The following is an 11,530-nucleotide window of genomic DNA, read 5'->3' on the forward strand; positions in this document are numbered from 1 at the left end:
CCACCACGATACGTTAGGTGGTTATGCTGTGATGCGGCATGCGGCGATGACAGTAATAACGGCGGCGACATGGAGGACACGTGCCGCTGCTGATGAGAATGGTGCTGATGAGGATGATGCTGATAAGAATGGTGAAGGCCGCGACTAAGTTGGACCAGACTGACGGTCGAATGGCCCATTGGACCGCCACTACCGCTACCAAGCTTCGAACCCATATGCAGCGTCGGCCGCAGTTGCTGATGGTGATGATGGTGATGCTGCTGTTGATGCTGGTGCTGTTGATGCTGCGAGTGTACCTGTTGATGCGGCTGCTGCTGATGCAGTTGCAACTGCTGCTGTTGACGCTGTAGCTGTGCCGCAACCTCGCATTGCTCGCGGGCAAACGCTTTTACCGCATTCGTCTTCTCCTACGAGTCGTACAAAAAGAAATATTATTCTATAAAATTCTCTGTTTGTTTTTATTTTTCAATAAACTTTATTTAAATAAGATCGAGCTCCTATAGTATTTTAATTACACGTTAAAAAATAGACAAGTATATATTAAAAAACTTTTTGTCATAATGCTGGAAGCATTGCGGATAAAAAAAACAGTAAAAAAGAACCCTTTTCGTCGTGCAATTTATGTAGCGGCAAAATGTCAGCAAAGTTTATCGCGAAGAGATGCTATACGGAGAACCGTAACGATCGCGGCTATATAAAATCTTCCACTTAATCACACAATTACGTAATGCGAATCGAAGTATCGTCCCAGAATCGCATATACATTGGGTAGTTATATTGCCATCTTCTCACAGGTTCTTTTTCACCGGGCAAAAACTCGACGGCGGACACGTCCGTTCGCACCCACTGATGTCCGCCACTGTCCGCTTAGCGCATACACGCATACACGTACGCACATCCTGCGTACAGATCCAGTTTGGAATCGAATTACACGGTAGAATGATCACCGACATAAATAATAGCGTGATAATGACATCGACCGTTGCGGAATATGCTAATAAGGCATGGCGGAGAGAGGAGAGAGATTAAGGGCATAGAACCGGCGGTGAGGGAAGAAGGAGAAGAGAAGGGGATGCAGACCGGTGCATCGCCGGTTGTGAAATACAAGAAAATAAAGAGGCGAACTGGCTACGACGGAGATCCGCATATCGTGATGATCGAAAAAATTCGCACGCCGTTAGGTCGCTGAACGAAGAGAGGAAAGCATATCAGACGGTGGAAGGGTGGAAGTGTTTAAAAAAAAAATGCACTTTCGAGCGCACTCACTTTCTGCCATACGAAGACGTTGTGAACCATAGCGCATCCGCAGAACACAATGCCGAGGCCGATGAAGACCGACGTGACAATCGCCGGTGTCGAATGGAACTGGATGAACGTGTACAAGATCATACCTGTAAATCACAACAAATCCAGAATTAATATCGTGATGTTACAATGACAATAACGACATACGATAAGTGGATAATTGAATAACTTTTTCAGTTTTAAGAGTTCGAATTATTCTTGTTGCAGGTCTCCATACGGACATTATTTCCAGACATGGATCAGATGGATCAGCGCGATTCGCGTAGTTTGATAGTTTGACAACAAAAAGAAGCGTTTTGTCCTTACCGGTTAAGAAGACAGGGATACTAATGAAAAAACCTCCGACGGCGCACACGCGGCTGATGGACGATTTTTGCAGGTACTTGTTACTCCTGAAACAGACAAAAGTCACACAGCGAAGATGAGTTTCTCGAGTCCATGATAATTGGGCGAGTTATAAAAGCGTACGTTTTCGTTGTCGTTTCATTGGCAATTAGGATTCGCGGAAACATTTTGCGCGGCTCATGACCAGCTGAATTTTCGTTCCTGCATATTAACGAAGACATGACATGCACTCGGATAGCGATCTTTTAATTTTTTTTTATCAATTAGTGCGAAATGCATCGTTTATGAATGAATAATATATTTAAAATATGTACGTTCAAAACTATATAAAATTATACATTTATGAAGGAAATAAAATAATTATTTTTACAACTAAAAATTGTAATTACACATCGAGGAGAGTGTGCTATATGATTATATTATTTTATAAAAATATATGTCGAGATTCTTATATAATATTTAACATTTTTTCAATCTTCAACAAACTCGTAACTAATTGAACGACGTACATATTTGTTGCGCATATTTGTCGTAAAAAGATTCATCAGAGAATGGGAATAATGCCTTTAGAGCACAGAGACCGTAAGTCAAAATATTCTGCTCCTCGGCAAATATTGCATAATCGCGAAAGTGCAACGATACGATCAGTGCATAACGGTATATACTCTCTACAGATAACCCACGCTTTTTTTTCTTGTCTTCAGCCGTGGCGTTCTGTCGCGCGCGAGACACCGCGTTTAAGCGCACTACCATCGAAAGAGAGTCGGACGTGTCAAATGGATTTATGGTACCGACGTAAACGCGGGACTAGTAAGCGTTTTTGTGGTGCAACTAATCTTTCATACGTCGGTGCCACAGTGTAGTTAGGCATGCCCTCGTCGTAATCATCTTAGGTTCTCCCGCATCTACGATACTCCTCCGGGCGTACGTAATGATAAAGATTGCTAAAAGCCGCCTTTGACTCTTCCGGGTTAGATCCACCGAATTAGGATTAGGGTGTTCTCGGTGTGTTCCTAGTGCGGTCAAGTGAGATTTAAATAAATTTTATCTAAGAGCCGATAATCGTATACAATTAAAATTTATTGGGACAAGGAATTTAATTCTCGAGAAATTCAATATTTTAAATATGATAAATGGGAGGAGAAATATCATGGAAAACTTTCAGTTAGACAATTATATTTACGAATTTTACATGAACTTGAAGTAGTATCATCAAATATTATATTTATTTTCACTCCTTTTTTGAAACATTTTCTTATAAAAAGAAGATATCAAATTGGAATGTAATTGAAATTGTCTTCACCAAACTTTAATTATAGTTCCAATAATTTATCGCACGGTAGCTTACTCTCAGAAATAAATTACCACTATACTAGAAGTCTTGAACAATAGTAGTTCTAATCGCTTCGCATGACCCGCTCGTATATCCAAAGAGATCGTTGACCCCAAAGGGCGGCAGCAACGGCTGCGTGGGAATTTCTTATTGCATCTTATAGATGACGTTTATTTAGAAGCGGCACGCAGTCGAAGATTCGTGAACTTTGCCAAGAAACACGTTTCGGAAAGGATGCTTGGCGATCTTGCTCTAAATGTGTGAAAGAAATGATATTAAACTGCGATGTACGAAATATTTGCGCTAAATGATATTTTTACCATCAAGAATTACCATTTAATCGTTTATAATTAATTACCTCATTATTTGAATATTAATAATATATATTATAATAGTTTACTAGTTTCTATCATATTTTTTTGGTATTCTTCATCATTTTCTTAGACGTTTCTATTATCAATTAACTCTATTATCGTAATTTAATTTAACTATGTCGAAATGATCAAATGTCCACTTTAACCATCGTTTGCAACATTTTCCATATCGTTCACACCTACACGTTCGTCATTCGTGCCTCTCTACTTTTCTTCCGCGCACGGCGAAATTATACGAGCCCGAGTTGAATAGGCGCGGACGCTTTTGTTAGTCCCCTCGTTGTGCTGTCGTTGTCGTCGCGTTTGTGCATCTCTTACCAGTCATGAATGAACGTGCCGAACCAAAAGCAACGTGTCTTCCTGCTTAACGCGTAAGATCAACGGGGTTTTGTGTTGAGTGCCGATAGAAGCGAGTCACTCTGGAGCACCGAGAGTGACAAATCACGCGCCAACGGCTGCAACTTTTACCCGTTATGTACTAGTCGAGCAGACAAATGGAGACTTTTCTCTTTCGTTGAAATGATGAAGGAAGAATACAGTAATCTAGTAATGTAACGTTTAATTCCGTGAGTTATATCATTAAAATAAATATCATTAAAGATAATAAATTTATGATAATTTTATGTATTGTGTTAATCATGTACTCCATTAAGAAAAGTGACATATTTTTGAAATGGCAAATTAAAAATTAAAAATTAAGTTTAAAAGGTCAATGGTAGGGAAGAATGGTCCAAATAGGACCTTTTTAATTTAAATGAATACGGTTAAGCAGATTTGCGATACTATTTATAATGTAAAGTCCTTATAAGCAAACATGTGATAGCAGTTTGACATTCATAAAATAGACGCAAATATGTATTTTCAGCCATCGTGCGAAAATGTTTTTAAAAAAGAAAATCCTTATAAATCATTATTCAAAAGGTGTTAAAAATTTGAAAAGTAATTTAAGATAATTAAAGAGTGTAGAATTAAAAAATATCAAGTATTTTATTCAAGCGGTTTATTGTAAAATTTATTCCAAAGTTCGAAAGGACTCGTGTCCAAATCGGACAGTACAGTGAATAACTTATATGCCTAGTTGTAGTACTGGTGATCGGCTGACCAGATCTAGTCCAAGCAATTAAATTAGTAAAATATCATGAGTCATCAGACTCAGATTAGTTGAGTTTTATTAATTTCCATTCTAATAATATAAACAGTTAGTAATTTCTTTTTCCGAAAAGTTTTATCTTTGATTGTCAAATTGCTCGTTTTTACTCAATACTAAGAAAAATACATTAAAATATTTTAAAATTCTATCTAAAAATCCATAAAAATAGGAGTTTTCGATCTGAACCAGAGGATGGTCCGATTTGGAACCATCGGTTCCAAATCGGATCGGAAAAAGCGTTTTTACATTTTCCATTATAGTTTAACACAGGCGAGAGATACGTCAAAATGGTCTGAAGCAAAAATAAAAGGAATTAAATGATCTTTCCAACGGCACCTTCGATTTTACGATCGGACTTTATTTACGCCTTATAGAGAGCAAGAACTGCAAATAGGTCCGATTTAGATCACTCTCCCCTACATTCCAATAAAATAACATTACATAATGTTGCAGGAAGAGTTGTTAAGGAATTATTGTCTGGCATCAAATTGAACGTGTAAGAGTTCCAATTTTCTTCTTTGCAAAAGCAAAAGATTAAGGCGTGTCTACATAGCATTTTCGTGCGTGCTAACTGTTAAGTGGCATTGTTAAGCACGGCGATGAGCACAAGATTATACATTCCTGACACTACTTTTACATGATGGAAATCTTTCGCACGAAAGCAGTTTGTAACAAACGCCATGACCGTTTGCTTATATACCCCGTATTCTCCGTATTCTCTATATCGACCGTTACAATAATTATCATATTACAATAGTAACTGAACCGCATCATTAAAAAATCCTGCATGTAACGGACAAGATGAGAAATTCCCACCTAGTCCTCGCATACGAAATGCGCTTTATTTCATCACAGACTGCCATAACTTCTTCTTCTTGTTATTAAACCGCTACATTGCTGGTTTATTTAATCATATTCGAGTGTTTGTTCAATGAAATCAAGGCCGGCGGAAGCATATATCAGAGAGAGAGAGAGAGATAAATTGTTCTTATGAGTAGTTGATTTACTCTTGCCCGTTTCTACCAATGTAGGTTAACTTCAATCTCAGTTCATCTTTTTCTAATTCTCAGAACTAGAAAAAATAAAGAGTTAGTTGAACCGAGATTTTAAAATTAATATCATTTAACTTCTTTCATCGAAACCTCCCATCTTCAGCAATTAGCGTTTCCTCTCGTGATCAATCGCGTAGATCATTTCTCGGAAATCGGAATTCGTCCGCATGCGCAAGCGTGAGTCGTTGGAAACATTGACCTGCAGACATTCACCAACGGACTGAAATATCCGTGAATCGGATATTTATAAAACGGTGAAATTTATTAATTAAGCGCAACTGCCAGAAAGTCAGCGACCGGTGCGGTACAGTTTTTAATGACCACGCAAAAAATCACGCATGTCTCCGTGTCCACGTGTGGACGTGCTACATTCATTGGCGGAGCTGAACGAGTTGGAGAATGTCGTTCTAGAGTGGGAATCTCGCTCTCCGCTTCGAGGAGATAATTCTCGCGACCAGTCACAATGAATGTGATGCTGTATGGATAACGACACAGACAGAGACTTTTGACGCTTGAATCTAATTCCAACAAACAAATTTTAAACGGGTCTACCGATGTATATCTCTGTTGTTTAAACCCTTGATTTTATATTACTGTGTAAAATTATCGGAAAAAAAGAAACGAACTGGCATCCTAAACGGACCCAAACTTGTTTCAATAAGCCTGGTATATTTCATTTCTTTTCGATCAAAGAGGAAAGAGGCTCCATACACATTTGTTCATATTCATCTATAAATATTCGCTCATAATCAATCGTCCTTGCTAACTTCCTCGGTAGGATTCGTCTCGAGACACAAAAAGACGTATAAACATACAAATAAAGTAAACGATAAATCTTATACATTCTGCGAAGTTAAACCCTGCACACAATGGAAGAAATCCTAGAAATAAATATGTATTAAATATTAAAAATAAAAAAATAAGAATAGAGATTAAACGTAACGCATAATGCAATACAAATAAGATAGGTATATAAGACATATTTATGTCCATTATGCGTTACTATATTCGCTTCCTTATTTCTAATACTTAACATCGATTGCTGTTCCTGATATTTCTTCCATGAAGTCCTGCGCGCAATGGAAGAAATATTTGCGCAGGGCACACTTACTCTCCGGAAACATTTTTCTTTTAAATTAGAGTTCTTGTAGCTCCCCCGAGACATAAATGCGTCGAACGTTCCCGCGTCAGTCTAGTTTCTCGTGGGACGATCATCTCTTCAAGTGAACCGTGCGCCTTCACGCACAAGCGCTCGCGCGCAAACCTCGCCATTACAGGAAGAGGCGCGTGTAATCTGTTGCGAACTTGTAATCTGTTGGTTAAACTTGTGGAGCGACTGCTATACAGGCGGAGCACCCAATCGCGGCCCGATACGCGTTCATGCGCGTATTCCATAGAACGTACATACGTGCATACGAGAGTGCTACGATGATCGAAGGACCTTCCTCGTTGTCTTTATACGACTCACCGCGGACCACGTGACTAAGCGACAGTGCACGTCGCGGTTGTTGCAGCTGCTCTATGCACTTCCGGTCTTTCTGGACACGGAAGTCGCGGGCGGAACCGTCGGAGCTATAACCACGTTACTCGAATCTCTGCGAGCGAGATGACATCATGCTCAGATTCGCGCACTGTAATTAGAACTGTTTTGTGCGCGTTGTATGAAAATCACGGTACCGTAACGTACGATTGCACGAAGCTGTGCCTAGACGACACGCAAAAACACGATATTTCAAAAGAAACGTTACTTTTGTTCGTGGATGTCTTTTTTTCATTCTACATCGAAAAACAAGTTGCTAAGCCAATATTTACTGCTCAATAAAAAAAAAGATAATTAAATCAAATTAATGGTTTTTTGTATTAAATAAGTAAATATTTATTTAGAATTATTCGAACAAATATTTATTAAAATTTAGTATTTTTGTCAATGTAAGCAAGTCGTCTCTCTAGAACTTGGGCTGTTCCATCACGCATCATTTCCCAATATCAAAATGTTGAGAATAAGTTACTTTTCTCGATTACAAATGCAAAATTCGATTACCGTTCTGGCTCTAAGTAGATCTTGAGTGGTCGTGGCGGATCATCGGCCGGTTACATCCGCATAGCTTTGCGGCATCGGCATTCGCCGTGGTCGCGGATGCGAGCGGTTACCGGATGATGGATCATACGCTGATCACACGGCTCCGCCGCGGATGATGGATCATACGCGCGCGCTCGCTTTACAGCCGCGATCATTTCTCCCTCCTTTTCTCATCGTCCTTTTCCTTCCTTTCTCTCTCTCTCTCTCTCTCTCTCTCTCTCTCCTCTCTTCTCACGATCTGCGCTTCTTGCATCCTCTTGCCGACAGGTGTCTGTAATCCGTGTCGCGGTCGAAAAAAAGTTTACCGAAGGCATCTCAACGTGCCCGCGGAATTTCCTATCTCCCCGGTGCCGGCCCGATACCGGGAAGAAGGGACCAAGGGACTTAACGACGAGGGGCCCAGGGGCCCCCGAACGAAATTGAGGGTGCCCTCGCCGCGCCGTTCCTCACCGCGACTTTGTATCGGGGCGACAACCGTTACGGCCTCCCGATCCACCTCCGTGTTGCACCTGTTCGCACCGGCCAGCCCAGCACCATCTCATCGCGCGGACATTGTTGGCTGCACAACACATCAAAGTGACAGCGTGACCGATTGCTTGTCCTCGTCACTTGCTCGCCGCGATACGCGCCGATCTTCGTAGCCTGTTCATAGACGAGGATATCGTATTGCCGTGCGTATGTGATCAGCCACGGCTGATCGATTCGTTTTTAAACGAACGATATTATGCTGATCGGTACCGTGACGACAATCTTCTCTTTCCTTATGATTATTAAATGAAAACGCAATGAAATGTATGATTTAAAAAAAATTATAAGAAACGCCGCATGCTCGAAATGCTTGTATATTACAAGAAAAATGATTTATTAAAGTATAACGCAGTTAAGATACTTTACTGAGTTTTTTCTATCCGAGATTGCATCAAACCGCATTAATTAACTCAAGTGTACGGTACTTAGACGATGCTGACGGTGCGAATAATCGCTCCTCTCGTGTGTGCCATATTTTGCTAAGATATTGTGGGTAAATAGCACGTATCTCGCCAAGTGTTTGAACGCGAAATGTATGCGTTCATCGGTATTTTGGAGAGGACAGTTCCGAGAAACAGGAGCGTGCAGATTCCAAAAGCTGTTCGGAAGCCTTACGGAAGATAAAAATTTCACAGTTTGGCATAATCCAGATGCCTTATCTCAGCTTAAAAAGCTGAGAACGTATTTCTTCTTCTCGATGCCTCTCGCCCTTATATTTTCCATGTTTAGTAAAAACAAGATTATGTAAATAGCTTTTCGCCTTGAGAAACATAAAGAACATAAGCAGAAGTTTTTCAATTGCGTATATTTTTCGATTCTTCTGGTATTATCTGAAAGTCATTGAGAAAGGCATAAAACGACATTTTACATGTAACGATTTAATAAATATGCCAAAACCGATCGTTCTGGACCTGTTTCCCTTTACTTCTCGAGTGCAGGTACTCGTGACTTCATTTCGCTGCCAAATTTAAAATTCTCCGTCTCATGCATGCTCCTAAACTCGAGGATGTCTCCCGCGCGGAGAGAACGGCCGAAACGAGACACGATAAGACAGGATCCAGAGATCCGAGGGCGTGGAATGCCAAGTAGTAGTACTTGAGAAGAACCAAATAACACTGCTGCGCTGCCGGCTAACGTGCACGCTGACGCCGAAGCCGGAGACGGCTTATGTCGGAGACATAAGCTGACGGGACATAAGCCAGACGCCGCGCCGCGCTGTGCCGCGCCGTCTGGAGAACCGAGGGAATCAGAGCGAGCTGTATATTATACATGTCTAAGGGATGTTCTTGTTACCGCAGATAAGATTTCTCGAACGGTGGGCGAATTTCAACGATCTCTTGTTCGATACGCCATCGGTGAACGTTGTGAGGAATGCGTGAAGATTCCCAGAAAAGTCTCAGTCATTCGTATTCCGGCTATTTGTACGCAGATTTTCGGAGCCTCTTTCGAAGTTGTACTTATGCTGTGACTAACGCGTGCGCGAGATAGAGGGAGAGAGAAAGATAGAAAGAAGTAAAGAACCGAATCAGCCAACCCAATTTTGACTGACCTCGAATGAACTTTAGTCTTTGCTGAAAACTCTAAGGCTATTCGCGGATGAAAATCTTGTTTTTCGAGCAACATTGCAATCTCTCCTGTTATTTTATCTCTAGGTCATCGTTCTTATTATGCATGCAAAGAAATTTCTTAACACGCGACGAAAAAAATTAGCTTATAATTAAAATAAGAGCAATGAATTCTACTATATATCTTATTTCTGTGACCCAAATTATCAAAACGTTCTAAACAATCTTGCTAAAGAGACATATGTTTATATAATTGATAATGATCGAACCTACTTTCTAATTTAATGAGAGATATTGAATATATCATATATTATTGAAATTAAATGAAAAGGTAAAGAAAGGTAAGACAATTTTAATAATATTTGTTTCTATTAACGCTAACACGTACAGCCTAAAAGTGTAAATAGCTAATGTGCTTTGATCAAATTAGGATATGGCACCCGACTAATTTTTACGGCAGGAACGTTTCATATCGACGTCTGTTTGTATTTGTTCAGCAGCCGCGCTCAGATTTCTCGGTATAGGTCTCACAACCAAAGCATTTACGCTGAGAATGACGAAAACCAAACTCGAAGACCAGAACTAATTCCGAACGATCGTTGATCAAAGCGGCATACATTAATTTTTTGTAATCTACGAAAAATATGAGAATATGATAAAATTAAAGTGTGAAAAAAAATATGAGTAAAATACTTAGCTTAAAATTTATTTTATGTTATTGTCTCAGTAAATTTTGTAAATTTTAGTAACGTAATATTATCCAATTTACGCAATACTCCATTTATATATAAATATTGACATTTATATGTATAAATATTAAAAGTTTCAGAATTTTATGTTAATCAGACTTTAGTTAAATTTTACTTTAATTAAACTCTGTTGTTTGTTTTCTGTTGAAAAAGATTGAAAAAAATGTTTGTGTTGCTTCCGATCGTTGTTTATAAATTCCTATTCACCTATATTCGAGAGCTGTAGTTGATTATTTTTTCATGAGCCCGAGTTATAGAGGTAGGGTTATACAGCTATAAGGTTTCGTGATAGTGCAAGACAAAAATAGCATGTGCTCTGATCGATCGTTGCACTTATCAGTTGGCACAGAATATTGTTTAGAAAGAAGCCGTTAACCCGTCACCCTACATTCGGTTTATTATGCATACAAGCATTGCTACACCTTATCTTCCATCCGCATGTGTCTGTCTGCCGCTTTCGCTGATCCAAGAAAACAAAAAATTTTCACATTATATAATATCATTTTTAATATTATATATATCACATCGTGATGATAAAAAAATATTTTTTCTATATATTTTGTAATTTGCATATATCGACTCATGAAAAACGATTAAAAAAATTCTTAAAATCTCGAAAGATTTTGCCATTTTATACTTTATATTTTGAAGGAAAATTTAAATCAATTACATAGTTGAAAACAAAGTAACTTTCTAATATTTTGATATATTCTATAATTTATATTTGTTTTTTTATAAAGATTATCATTTATTAATATTTATTATATATTTATATTTCATAAATATATCAAGAAATTTTCTTAGATTAAAAAGTCAATAAAGAAATTATAATCTTAAAAGTTAATAAAAATTTAAAATGTTGATGAAGAAACTCAATTAAAACAGGTTTTGTCTTCTCGGAACAAACTATTTATGTCTCTGTTAGTAAATATTTTCGGAGAAGATCCCAACCATTTGGTCACAGTTATCCGAAGAATTTCCGTCTTAACTGAGATTTTCTTTGAAATTCTTAGGTTTTATAAGACCTTTGTAGCATACAATCTTTCCCT

The 11,530-nt window shown here is 38.7% G+C and overlaps 1 protein-coding gene across 1 annotated transcript in view; it reads right to left on the reverse strand.

Moving 5' to 3' along the window:
- Window positions 1-11,530, reverse strand: part of LOC108726630 (uncharacterized) — a 22,496-nt gene that overhangs the window by 5,475 nt on the left and 5,491 nt on the right. Inside the window, exons 2-4 of the mRNA XM_018454308.1 lie at window positions 1,612-1,697; window positions 1,267-1,391; window positions 5-407 (exon numbers count right to left, since the gene is read on the reverse strand). Coding sequence (XP_018309810.1) covers window positions 5-407; window positions 1,267-1,391; window positions 1,612-1,697 — 614 coding nt within the window. The remainder of the gene's footprint in view (window positions 1-4; window positions 408-1,266; window positions 1,392-1,611; window positions 1,698-11,530) is intronic.

The sequence above is a fragment of the Mycetomoellerius zeteki genome, unplaced genomic scaffold, assembly GCF_001594055.1.
Source record: "Mycetomoellerius zeteki isolate Tzet28-1 unplaced genomic scaffold, Tzet1.0 scaffold433, whole genome shotgun sequence".
NCBI lineage: Eukaryota > Metazoa > Arthropoda > Insecta > Hymenoptera > Formicidae > Mycetomoellerius > Mycetomoellerius zeteki.